General features: G+C 42.7%; 1 protein-coding gene across 1 annotated transcript in view; it reads right to left on the reverse strand.

Moving 5' to 3' along the window:
- LOC125637428 (disintegrin and metalloproteinase domain-containing protein 9-like) overlaps positions 1-14,060 on the reverse strand; it is a 107,013-nt gene that overhangs the window by 59,416 nt on the left and 33,537 nt on the right. The window contains exon 10 of the mRNA XM_048851833.2: positions 10,605-10,686. Coding sequence (XP_048707790.2) covers positions 10,605-10,686 — 82 coding nt within the window. The remainder of the gene's footprint in view (positions 1-10,604; positions 10,687-14,060) is intronic.

Consider the following 14,060-nt stretch of genomic DNA (forward strand, 5'->3'; position numbering starts at 1 on the left):
GCATGCAAGGTGGATGGCCCTCAGTTCCAGTGCGTTTATATGTAGCCTTGCCTCTCGCAGTATCCAGGCACCCTGAATGGTGTGGCAGTCCTGGTGAGCATCCCACCTCATAAGGGAGGCGTCTGACACTATTTCCTGCATGTGGGAGGGATGAAAGAAGTCCCCACCATGACTTTGTTCGGGTTCAACCACCAAGTAAGGAAGGTGAGAACTCTGGTGGGAACAGTCACCTTGGAACTGTGGTCCCTGTTTGGTCAGTAAATCAAGTGGAGCCAAGCTTGCAGACACTGCAAGTGGAGACTGGTGAAATGTGTCATGTAGGTGCATGCAGCCATGTGGCTTAACAGAAGGAGACACCTGGCACCATAATTCATGGTCTGTCAGTGACATGGGAAATCAGGTTCCTCATTGCATAAAATCTGTCTCTGGGGAGGAATGCTCTACCAAAGACCAAGTCCAAACATGCTCCTATAAAGTTTATTGTCCTTGTGGGAGATAAAATGGACTTTTCTTCATTTATGCAAATGTTTAAGGTAGCAACAAGTTGCAGAAGAGATCCTGTTGCTGACAGGACTGCCTGATGAGACTGGCCTACCAGAAGCCAGTCATCCAAGTACGGGAACACAGTTAAGCCATGGCGCCTCATCTGGGCTACTACCACAGAGAAAATTTTCATTAAAATCTTGGGTGCTATAGTGAGCCCAAAGTGGAAGACCTGAAACTGGTTGTGTTCCTGGCCAACCATGAAATGCAGGAACTTCCTGTGTGAGTGGTGAATGTTCACATGGAAATACGTGTCCTTCGTGTCAAGAGCCACAAACCACATCCCCTCCTGAAGAGAGGGGATTACAGAGGCCAATGTAATTGTAACCCATGTGCCTAATAGGGAGATATCCCTTTAAGAGATCTATGTGGGGGGATGAGTTGTGACTCTTTCTGTAGCTGCCTGTACCACTGATTTGGGGGCAGGATGGGAAAACAAAGTCAGCTCCTTTGGCAGGAACAAAATGCCTCTCAGCCCTTTTTGGTGTATGCGTACAAGATGTTTGTGTGTGCCAAACCACGCCATCCAGCTCTAATATAGCCTCTTTAATCGGAAGGGCCACCTTACTCAGTCCTTGCAGTTGCAAGATGTCCAGGAGCTGGTGTTGAAGGTTCTGGACCTCTTTAAATGGGATCTGTAGATCATTTGCAATCTGCTGTAACAGCTCCTGGTACTGATGGTGGTTATCCGGCAGAGAATGTGATGAAGAAGTGACAGCATGGTCCAGAGATGATGAAGAAGCTCCTGTTGGAACCATCAGTACCAGTGGAAGCAGTTCTGGCTCTTTTTCCTCGTACACCAATGGAACCAGTGAGCGAGAGGGGGAGGAGTGGTACTACCTCTGAGAATGGCCCAGATGCCTGATATATGGATCCCATGGGCACCAATAAAACCAGAAGGAGGGATCCACTGGTTGCAGAGGACTGCCAAGGGAATCAGTACCAGCGGTTGCTTGGGGAGGGAGTCATACCCAGAGGAGTGGTGAACATATCCTCTTGATTGTCGGTCAGGCTCCTGTACCTCTGAAGAGATACTGGTGCATATATCTCCTCTGACTCCGCTGATTCAGAGGACTGTTCCCTCAGTAGTGGCGATGCCATCAGTACCGGGGTACTCTGGCCCCATGGTTGGAGATGGAACCGCTCTTGGGATATCGGCATAGATTCATCTTCCAGAGTAAAAACATCAGTTAGTAGGGCAGAGCCAAGGAGGAGTGAAGAGTGAGGGTGTGGGAGAAGTATATCCTCCAGTGTTATGTAAGTCTCTGTATGGCCCATGGTATTCCAACAGACACGCCTGAAAGACCCAGCTTATCTGTTTCAGCTAAACTGTTTTTAGATGAACAAGGCAGTACCGATGATGAGTCTGGCCCTTCACTCACAGAAGGAACTGGCAAGCATCTGTCTTTCTATTTCAGTACCACAGTCACCATTGAAACTAGTGGATCCCTCTTTCTGTGCACCTTGCCCTCCAGTCTGGGGATCTTTGATGGAGCCTGTTCCATGGGTTCCATATGTGATGTCTCACCCGACCTGGACTATCTCAGGGAGGGAACGCATTTCCTATGGACATTCCTCTGTGGAGATCTGTCCTTGCACCCATGGGAGTGCCCTCTACTCTCATGGGGAGCCCTCGAGGAAGACTCATTGGACTTCAAGGTTAGAGGCTCTGCTCCAAGGCAAATGCTCGGAGGGGCACTGCTGGTTGGTTGAGGCTGAAGTATATGGTGGTCTCCTGGACCCAGATCAGAGGAGGGCCTCATAACCTCCTCCATCAGAAACTTTCTAAGTCAAAGCGCCGAGGCTTCTTGAGTTCTGGGTAGAAAGGATCACTTTGCAGCAATATGTGCCTCACACAGAAAGTACAGGCACCGCAGATGCTCATCACAGATGGGAAAGAGCAAAGGGAGGAGAGACAACTCTTGAATTCCAGACTCTGTGTATAATCCCAGAACAGGGAGAACGTCCCCCGACAGGGGGCTGGGCGGAACTACTCTATACTACCTATAAACAATACTAACTACAAACTACTTAAGCTAAGATATTTACAAATATTTTTACTTTACAGTTTGTACACAGAGTGAAGGAGGACATGATTCTGACTAAGCCCAGGCAGCGGGTAAGAAGGAACTGAAAAAGCATTTACCTACACTGTCTCTTAAATGGTCAAGAGCATGGGGAGAACTACTACACATGTGCAGGTCAACAGACACTACTTTGAATAATTTCCAGACTCAAGCGTATGGCATGCATGCATACCCATGTGTGGAATACACATAGGAACCATCACTTGAGGAAGAACTTCTGGTTGTGCTGAAGCATTTCTTTTAGAAGGAAATTAATTCCTGATTTCAAGACTCCATGTGATGGAAAATCCATCACAATGGTCAATAAATTGTCCTAATGGTTAATTACCTGTGATGTGCCTTATGAACATAAGAATGGCCATACTGGGTCAGACCAAAGGTCCATTTAGCCAAGTATCTTGTCTGCTGACAGTGGCCAATGCCAGGTGCCTCAGAGGGAATGAAGAGAACAGGTAATCATCAAGTGATCCATCCCCTGTCACCTATTCCCAGCTTCTGGCAAACAGAGGCTAGGGAAACCATCCATGCCCACCCTGGCTAATAGCCATTGATGGACCTGTCCTCCATGAACTTATGTAGTTCTTTTTAAACCTTGTTATAGTCTTGGCTTCACAACATCCTCTGGCAAGGAGTTCCAGAGATTGACTGTGTGTTGTGTGAAAAAATACTTCCTTTTGTTTGTTTTAAACCTGCTGCCTATTCATTTCATTTGGTGACCCCTAGTTCTTGTTATGAAAAGTAGTAATAATACATTCTTATTTGTTTTCTCCACACCAGTCGTGATTTTATAGACCTCAATCATATCTCCCCTTAGTCGTCTCTTTCCCAAGATGAAAAGTCCCAGTCTTAGTAATCTCTCCTCAGAAGGCAGCCGTTCCATACCCCTAATCATTTTGTTGCCCTTTTCTGAACCTTTTCCAATTCCAATATATCCTCTTTTTTTTTGAGATGGGGTGACCATATCTGCATGCAGTATTCCAGATGTGGGCATACTATGGATTTATATAGAGTTAATATGATATTTTCTGTCTTATTATCTATCCCTTTCTTAATGATGTCCAGCATTCTGTTCGCTTTTTTGACTGCCACTGCATATTGAGTGGATGTTTTCAGAAAACTACCTACAATGACTCCAAGATCTCTTTCCCGAGTGGTAACAGCTAATTTAGACCCCATCATTTTATATGTATAGTTGGGATTATGTTTTCCAATGTGCATTGCTTTGCATTTACACTGAATTTCATCTGCCATTTTGTTGCCCAGTCACTCAGTTTGGAGAGATCCTTTTGCAGCTCTTCACAGTCTGCTTGGGACTTAACTATCTTGAGTAGTTTTGTATCATGTGCAAATTTTGCTCCCTCACTGTTTACCCCTTTCTCCAGATCATTTATGAATATGTTGAACAGGAGTGGTCTCAGTACAGAGCCCTGGAGAACACCACTATTTAACCTCTCTGCATTCTGAAAACTGACCATTTATTCCTACCCTTTATTTCCTATCTTTTAACCAGTTACCAATCCATGAGAGGACCTTCCCTCTTATCCCATGACTGCTTACTTTGCTTAAGAACCTTGGTGAGAGACCTTGTCAAAGGATTTCTGAAAATCTAAGTACACTATATCCACTGGATCCCCCTTGTCCAAATGCTTGTTGACCCCCCCCAAAGAATTCTAGTAGATTGGTGAGACATGAGTTCCCTTTACAAAAACCATGTTGACTTTTCCCCAACAAATTATGTTCATCTATGTGTCTGGCAATTTTGTTCTTTACTATAGTTTCAACCAGTTTGCCCAGTACTGAAGTCAGGCTTACTGAGCTGTAATTGCCCGGATCACCTCTGGCATCATATTAGCTATCCTCCAGTCATTTGGTACAGAAGCTGATTTAAATGATAAGTTACAAACTACAGTTAGTAGTTCTACAATTTCACATTTGCATTCTTTTAGAACTCTTGGGTGAATACCATCTGGTCCTGGTGACTTATTATTGTTTAGTTTATCAATTTGTTCCAACACCTCCTTTAATGACGCCTCAAGATGGGACAGTTCCTCAGATTTGTCACCAAAAAGACTGGCTTATGTTTGGGAATCTCCCTCACATCCTCAGCCATGAAGACCGATGCAAAGAATTCATTTCGTTTCTCCGCAATGGCCTTATCATCCTTGAGTGCTCCTTTAGCATCTTGATTGTCCTGTGGTCCCAGTGTTATTTAGCAGGCTTCCAGCTTCTGATGTACTTATATATTTTTTTGCTATTACTTTTTGAGTCTTTGGCTAGTTGTTCTTCAAATTCTTTTTTGGTCTTCCTAATTGTATTGTTACACTTCATTTACCAGAGTTTATGCTCCTTTCTATTTTCCTCACTAGGATTTAACTTCCACTTTTTAAAGGATGCCTTTTTGCTTTTCACTACTTCTTTTACTTTGTTGTTTAGCCATGGTGGCACTTTTTTCCTTCTCTTGCTATGTTTTTTAATTTGGGGTATACATTTAAGTTGAGCCTATATTACGGTGTCTTTAAAATGTTTCCATGAAGTTTGCAGGGATTTCACTTTTGGCACTGTACCTTTTAATTTCTGTTTCACTAACTTCCTCATTTTTGTGTAGTCCCTCTTTCTGAAATTCAATGCTACAGTGTTGGGCTGCTGTGGTGTTTTCCCCTCCACAGGGATGTTAAATTTAATTATATTATGGCCATTAGTACCAAGCAGTCCAGCTATATTCACCTCTTGAACAGATCCTGCGCTCCACTTAAGACTAAATCAAGAAGTGCCTCTTCTCTTGTGGAATTTGGATGGGTTATGCCCCATCCAAATTAATCTAGCTTCAGATTCCTCTCTTTGATAAACTAAATAGATTGAGCTTCTTAAGTCTCTCACTGTAAAACAGGTTTTTCAGACTGAATCATTCTTATATCTCATCTGAATCCTTTCCAATTGTTCAACATCCTTGAGAAGGTAAGGGGTGGATGATGGCAGGGGGAGAACAGTGGAGGTACCATGCTTGGAAAGGAGGCCAAAGAACCCAGTCTTAATGGATCACTGGCACCTACTTCATATATGATAAAAGTATAGGTAGGTAAGGAAATGTTACCTATTGCTTCCACAACTTGGTTGTAGGATGTCCCACAATCCTGTGAAGGTTTTACTACTTTTAAGTAATTGCACAGGACACAAAGACATGGTATTCTTGACCTCTTACTGTAAAATCGGGGAAGAGCAAGGGACTAAGGCATAAAACATGGTCTGATTTGAACTCACTTTGGACAGTGCCTGGATATCTGCTTGCAAAAGCTATCAGATGGTACAACACTCCCAGAACTGGGTTCTGGGTGTATCAGCTGGGGAAATGGGTCCTATTGCTTTTACCAAGCATAGAAAGCAAACTTCTAGCAAAGTAGAAGACCCTTCAAAGTGTTTTGAGGGATGGAGACCGTAGCCCGATCCTGTAATGAATGCCAATTGGTACTCAAGTAATGAGAGGTGTGTGCTAAGGTTCTTGCCCCAGAAACAGACACGACAGAGTCAAAACTGACAAGTCCAATATCTTGTAAGGAACTCCATGGTGTATAGCAAAGGCACTCACACAGAGAGCAAAACACAACCTTAATTACCTTTGTTACTATAATTAATAGAGATAAGAAAGCTCCAAATCACATAAGCAAATAGAGGTAATAGAGTATTAAAGAAATTTTAAAGGTTATTCACTGCATAATTTATGTTCATAGACTTACATACTCACACCTCTTTATTGAAGATCTGGTGGTAGGAGACAGAGGACCAGCCCTGTCTCTGGCATGCAAATGGGTCAGATAGTCCAGGTCCCCAGTGCTTGAAAATAGATGATATAGTACTAAAATATTGAAGGGTGGAGGGCTAGCTACCTACTTCATGTGGGTTCTTGCTTACTTAGGGCCTGGGAATCATCATTAATATTCATACTAACACCCACCCTCCTCTGTCCATATCCAACTTCCTCACCCTAAGAATATTGGAGTGCCTTTACCTGATAGGCTAGCATATTAATCCATATTCACTCATTACCATATTGCTGAAGCAAATTTGTGGTTAGACATCTGCCATCGATCCTAGCCGAATATATCCACGTTTAGTATCAGTTCAGTGTTCCTGCGGTTGCCTAGTCTCATTTTATGCCAACTTTTCTCTTAAGCAAACTATTCCCAGCTCCCCAAAATCCAGGGTGACAGTTGGGCTACTTATCGATGCTGTTTCTGGTGATTTATTAAATTGAAAACCATCTAGTCAATATTTTTATCAGTGATCTAGATGATGACATAAAATCTTTGCTCGTAAAATTCACAAGTGACAGATTGGTGGGGAAGTAAATAACAAGGGAGACAGTTTACTATTACAGAGATCTAAATCATCTGGTCAAATAGTCACAGTCCAACAAAATGCATTTTAATGCAACCCAATGTAAGGGTAATCTGCATCTGGGCCAAATAAACAAAATGCATGCTAGATAAGAGACTCTGTCTTGGAAAGCAGTGACTCAGAGAAGGACTTATGGATCATTGAAGATAATCACCTCAACATGACCTGTCAATGCAATGTCATGGCAAAAAGAGCTGATGCAATCCTTGGATGTATAAGTAGGGGAATATCAAGTAGAAGTAGAAAAGTCTTCTTGCCTTTGTAGATAGCATTGGTAAGACTGGCTGTATTTTGAAGATTCCTTATTGAGGTTGCAGGAACAAACCATCCTGATGTGTAGAAAGAATAGTATATATGGCAGGTGACCAGCTTGGCTTAACAGTGAAATCCTTGCTGATCTTAAACACAAAAAAGAAGCTTACAAGAAGTGGAAGCTTGGACAAATGACCAGAGAGGAGTATAAAAATATTGCTCAGGAATGCAGGAGTGAAATCAGGAAGGCCAAATCACAAAGGAGTTGCAACTAGCAAGGGATGTTAAGAGTAACAAGAAGGGTTTCTACAGGTATATTAGCAACAAGAGGGTGGTCAAGGAAAGTGTGGGCCCCTTATTGAATGGGGGAGGCAACCTAGTGACAGAGGTGTGGAAAAAGCTAATGTACTCAATGCTTTTTTTGCCTCTGTCTTCACGAACAAGATCAGCTCCCAGACTGCTGCGCTGGGCAACACTGCATGGGGAGGAGGTCACCAGCCCTCTGTGAAGAAAGAAGTGGTTCAGGATTATTTAGAAAAGCTGGACGAGCACAAGTCCATGGGGCCGGATTCACTGAATCCGAGAGTGCTGAAGGAGTTGGCGGATGTGATTGCAGAGCCATTGGCCATTATCTTTGAAAACTCATGGCCATCGGGGGAGGTCCCGGACGACTGGAAAAAGGCTAATGTAGTGCCCATCTTTAAAAAAGGGAAGGAGGAGGATCCGGGGAACTACAGGCCAGTCAGCCTCACCTCAGTCCCTGGAAAAATCATGGAGCAGGTCCTCAAGGAATCAATGCTGAAGCACTTCGAGGAGAGGAAAGTGGTCAGGAACAGTCAGCATGGATTCACCAAGGGCAAGTCATGCCTGACTAATCTAATTGCCTTCTATGATGAGATAGCTGGCTCTGTGGATGAGAGGAAAGCAGTGGACTTGTTGTTCCTTGACTTTAGCAAAGCTTTTGATATGGTCTCCCACAGTATTCTTGCCAGCAAGTTAAAGAAGTATGGGCTGAATGAATGGACTATAAGGTGGATAGAAAGCTGGCTAGATCATCAGGTTCAACAGGTAGTGATCAATAACTCCTTGTCTAGTTGGCAGCCGGATCAAGCAGAGTGTCCCAAGGGTCGGTCCTGGGGCCAGTTTTGTTCAATATCTTCATTAATGATCTGGAGGATGGCGTGGATTGCACCCTCAGCAAGTTCACAGATGACACTAAGCTAGGGGGAGAGGTAGGTGTGCTGGAGGGTAGGGATAGGATACAGAGGGACCTAGACAAATTGGAGGATTGGGCCAGAAGAAATCTGATGAGGTTCAACAAGGAAAAGTGCAGAGTCCTGCACTTAGGACGGAAGAATCCCATGCACTCCTACAGACTAGGGACCGAGTAGTTAGGCAGCAGTTCTGCAGAAAAGGACCTAGGGGTTATAATGGATGAGAAGCTGGATATGAGTCAACAGTGTGCCCTTGTTGCTAAGAAGGCCAATGGCATTTTGGGATGTATAAGCAAGGGCATTGCCAGCAGATTGAGGGACGTGATCGTTCCCCTCTATTCGACATTGGTGAGGCCTCATCTGGAGTACTGTGTCCAGTTTTGGGCCCCACACTACAAGAAGGATGTGGAAAAATTGTAAAACGTCTAGCGGAGGGCAACAAAAATGATTAGGGGACTGGAACACATGACTTCTGAGGAGAGGCTGAGGGAACTGAGATTGTTTGCTAAAGTCTCCTGCACAAGAGAAGAATGAGGGGGGATTTGATAGCTGCTTTCAACTTCCTGAAAGGGGATTCCAAAGAGGATGGATCTAGACTGTTCTCAGTGGTAGCAGATGACAGAACGAGGAGTAAGGGTCTCAAGTTGCAGTGGGATGAAGAAGAAGGATGTGGAAAAATTGGAAAGCGTCCAGCAGAGGGCAACAAAAATGATTAGGGGCCTGGAGCACATGACTTATGAGGAGAGGCTGAGGGAACTGGGATTATTTAGTCTGCAGAAGAGAAGAATGAGGGGGGATTTGATAGCTGCTTTCAACTACCTGAAAGGGGGTTCCAAAGAGGATGGATCTAGACTGTTCTCCGTGGTAGCAGATAACAGAACAAGAAGTAATGGTCTCAAGTTGCAGTGGGGGAGGTTTAGGTTGGATATTAGGGAAATCTTTTTTACTAGGAGGGTGGTGAAGCACTGGAATGGGTTACCTAGGGAGGTGATGGAATCTCCTTCCTTAGAGGTTTTTAAGGTCAGGCTTGACAAAGCCCTGGCTGGGATGATTTAGTTGTGGATTGGTCCTGCTTTGAGCAGGGGGTTGGACTAGATGACCTCCTGAGTTCCCTACCAACCCAGATATTCTATGATTCTATGACTGCTATTAGGATTCTGTGTCAAATTCTAGTGTGCACACTTTGTGGAAACACTGGAGAGATTTTAAAGGAGAGCCATAAATATGATCCACACACTAGAAAACAAGCCTTGTGATGTTAAGCTTATGGAGCTCAACTTATTCAGCTTATTGAAGAGAAGGTTGAGAGGTGAGTTGATGACTGTGTATAGCTTGTTGGGGTTTTCGATCTTGCTGATGAAGCCATAATAAGATCCTATGGTTGGAAGTTGAAGTTAGACAAATTCAACCTTGAAAAAAGGTGCAATTTCCTAGCAGCAAGGATAATTGAACACTGGAACTGAATAATTTCTTAGAGTCTTTAAAATCAGGTTAGATATCTTTATAAAATATATGCTTTAACCACAACTGGCCAGATGTATCCAAGCAGGGGGAGTTCATTTTCCTCTGAAAGATCAGAGATTGTCCACAGCTGGAGATGGGGCACTGAATGGCTGAACCAATGCTTTTAGGTAGTACAGATGTCTGACTGGTGGGTCTTGCTCTCATGGCTCAGGGTCTAACTGATTACCAGATTTGGGTTTGGGAAGGAACTTTTTCACAGATCAGATCAGCAGGGACCTTGGGTTTTTTTGTTTGTTTTTGATTTACTTCCTCTGCATGGGGCATGAATAACCTGCTAAGATCATCTAGACATCTTCCACCTAGTTGTTTCTCTGTCATTGCAAGGGCCTTGGTGGCACCTGTGTCTTTCCTGTGGTCTGCCTGTGGTACACAATAGTTTAGTCTTCTGAGGATTGAAATGCTTTGGCCTGACTCAAGTTATTGGGATTAATATAGGGATGTCTGGGTGAAATTTAATGTCCTGTTATATACAGAATGTTAAACTCAACCATCCTTCTATGCTTAAAATCTATGAAATTATGAATTATTAGCATAGTGTTAATTAAATTATCAGTGTTCAAAGTGTACGTACTGCGAACTATACTTCACATACTTTGACAGTAGCTACTGAGGGAAAATTAGTGCACAGATAGTCTCCATATGAATATCCATCATATCCTGGGTATCTTCCACCACTGCAGTACAAAATACAAAAAAAGATATAGAATGTTCTGTTGATATTACACTGCTCTCTACAGCTATATATGCATTCAGTCTAAATAAAAAGAGTGATATATAAACCTATGTTTAGAACGATAAGACGACAATTTATTCTCACCTGTAAATACATCTTCTCATAACATAAATGTCCACCAATCCAGAGTCAGTCACTTACTGACTAAAGTCAGCCCCTCAGAAACAATTGGAAACATCTATGCTGAAATGTATTTCACTGGGAGCAGTGACCATGTTAAAATATTAGCTATTTATGTGACACCATATTCAAATATTAGTCACGCAGTCAGGATAAATATACATTCCATTCTCATATACATAGGGCCAGAACTTAGCTGCTGTGAACTGGTGCAGGTTCCAACTGAGCTATACCAATCTATATTATGTGCTGATCTGGCCCAAATTGTCTTCACTACTGGGGAACTGGTTTACAGTAGTGCAGAAAAAAGGGGCATTGAAACTATTTTCAGAAACATGTCAGTTTAGACAGGCTCATTGTCAACGAATACATTAGAAGCAAGAGGAAGACCAAGGACATGATAGACCTGCTACTCAATGGGGTGTGGGGGGAAGACAATAACAGAAAATGTGGAAATGGAGAAGTACTAAATGACTTTTTTGTTTCAGTTTTCACCAAAATGGTTAGTAGATATTGGATGTCTAACATAGTTTATGCTAGTGAAAATGAGGTGGGATCTGAGGCTAAAATAGGGAAAGAACAAATAAAAAATTACTTAGACAAATTAGATGTCTTCAAGTCAGCAGGGCCTGATGAAATACATCCTAGAATATTCAAGGAGCTGACAGGAGATATCTGAGCCATTAGCGACTAGCTTACTTAGAAAACTCATGGCAGACACAGTGTTCCCTCTAAGCTGTGCGACTGCGCAGCCACACAACAATCCATCAAGTGCCGCGCACTAGATTATTGCAGCTGCATAACAGGGTTGCCAGGTGTCTGGTTTTCAGCCAGAACACCCGGTCAGAAAGGGACCCTGGTGGCTCTGGTCAGCACCATTGACTGGGCCGCTAAAAGTCTGGTTGGTGGTGCAGTGGGGATGGTAGGCTCCTTGCCCAGCTCCGTGCGGCTCCCAGGAAGCAGTCAGCATGTCCCTCCAACTCCTGGCAGAGGGGCAGCCATGGGGGCTCCACGCACTGCAACTGCCCTGAGCGCCAGCTCCGCAGCTCCCCTTGGCCACAGTTCAAACTACAAAGCAATTTATGAAGTGATCAATCCCATTGTTCAGTCCATTTCTAGCAGTCAGGGGTTTTGGGACACCCAGAGCATATGGTTGCATCCCTGACCACCTGAGCTCATAGCCACTGATGGACTTCTCCACCATGAACTTATGTAATTCTTTTTTTAACCCACTTATGCTTTTGGCCTTTGCAACATTCTCTGTCAATGAGTTTCACAGGTTGACTGTGCGTTATATGAAGAAGTGCTTCTTTATGTTTGTTTTAAACCTGCCGTCTATTAATTTCATTGGGTGACCCCTGGTTCGTGTGTTCTGTGAAGGGTTAAACAACACTTCCCTTATTTATTTTGTCCTCACCATTCATGATTTTATAGACCTCTATGATAGTCCCCCTTAGTTGTCTCTTTTTTAAGTTAACCCATCCCAATCTTTCTAATCTTCCCTCATATGGAAGCTGTCCTATACCCTTAATCATTTTTGTTGCCATTCTTTGTACTTTTTCCAATTCTAACATATCTTTTCTGAGATGGAGTGACCAGAACTACAAGTGGTATTCAAGGTGACAGTGTACTACAGACTTATAAAGAGGTATTATGATATTTTCTCACTTATTATCTATCATTTTCCTAATGGTTCCTAAATTTCTACTAGCTTTTTTGACTGCTGCTACACATGAAACAGATGCTTTCAGAGAACTATCCATGATGATTCCAAGATCTCTTTCTTGAGTGGTAACAGCTAATTTAGATCCCAACATTTTGCATGTACGGTTGGAATTATATTTTCCAGTATTTATTACTTTGCATTTATCAGCATTGAATTTCATATGCCATTTTGTTGCCCAGTCACCCAGTTTTGTGAGAGCCCTTTGTAAATCTCCACAGTCAGCTTGTTTTTTAACTATCTTGAGCAGTTTTGTATTATCTGCAAACTTTGCCACCTCACTGTTTATCCGTTTTCCCAGCTTATTTATGAATGAACAACACTGGTCCCTGCACAGATCTTTGGGTGACCTCGTTATTAACCTCTCTCCTCTGTGAAAACTGACTGTTTATTCCTACCCTTTATTTCCTATTTTTTAACCAGTTACCGATCCATGAGAAGACCTTCCCTCTTATCCCATGATTCCTTACTTTGCTTAAGTGTCTTTAGTGGGGACATTGTCAAAGGCTTTCTGAAAGCAAAAGTATGCTATATCCACTAGATCATTTTTGTTTGTTGACCCCCTCAAATAATTCTAATAGCCAGCTGAGGAATGATTTCCCTTTACAAAAAACATGTTGACTCTTCCCCAATAAATCGTGTTCATCTATGTGTCTGATAATTCTATTCTTTACTCTAGGTTCAACCAATTTGCCTGGTACTGAAGTTAGGCTTACAAGCCTGTAATTGCCAGGATTACCCATAGGCCTTTTAAAAAAAATTGGCGTTACATTAGCTATCTTCCAGTCGTCTGATACAGAGGCTGAATTAAGCAATAGATTATACACCACAATTAATTCTGCAATTTCATATTTGAGTTCCTTCAGAACTCTTGGATGAATCTCATCTGTCCTTGTGATTTATTACTGTTTATTGATTTGTTCTAAAACCTTCTCAACTGACACAGCTCCTCAGATTTGTCACCTAAAAAGAATGGCTCAGGTGTGAGAATAATAAAATCATAGGACTGGAAGGGACCTCGAGAGGTCATCTAGTCCAGTCCCCCGCACTGAAGGCAAGACTAAGTATTACCTAGACCATTCTTGATAGGGGTTTATCTAACCAGCTCTTAAAAATCTCTAATGATAGAGATTCCACAACCTCCCTGACAATTTATTCCAGTGCTTAACCACCCTAACAGTTAGTTTTTCCTGATGTCCAACCTATACCTCCCTTGCTGCAATTGCTTTTTGTCCTAACCTCAGAGGTTAAGAACAACAATATTTCTCCCTCCTCCTTGTAACCACCTTTTATGTACTTGAAAACTGTTATGTCCCCTCTCACTCTTCTCTTTTCCAGACTAAACAAACCCAATTTTTTCCATCTTCCCTCATAGGTCATGTTTTCGAGACCTTTAATCATTTTTGTTGCTCTTCTCTGGACTTTCTCCAATTTGTTCACATCTTTCCTGAAATGTGGCACCCAGAACTGGA

Source organism: Caretta caretta, chromosome 1 (assembly GCF_965140235.1).
Source record: "Caretta caretta isolate rCarCar2 chromosome 1, rCarCar1.hap1, whole genome shotgun sequence".
Classification (NCBI taxonomy): Eukaryota; Metazoa; Chordata; order Testudines; family Cheloniidae; genus Caretta; species Caretta caretta.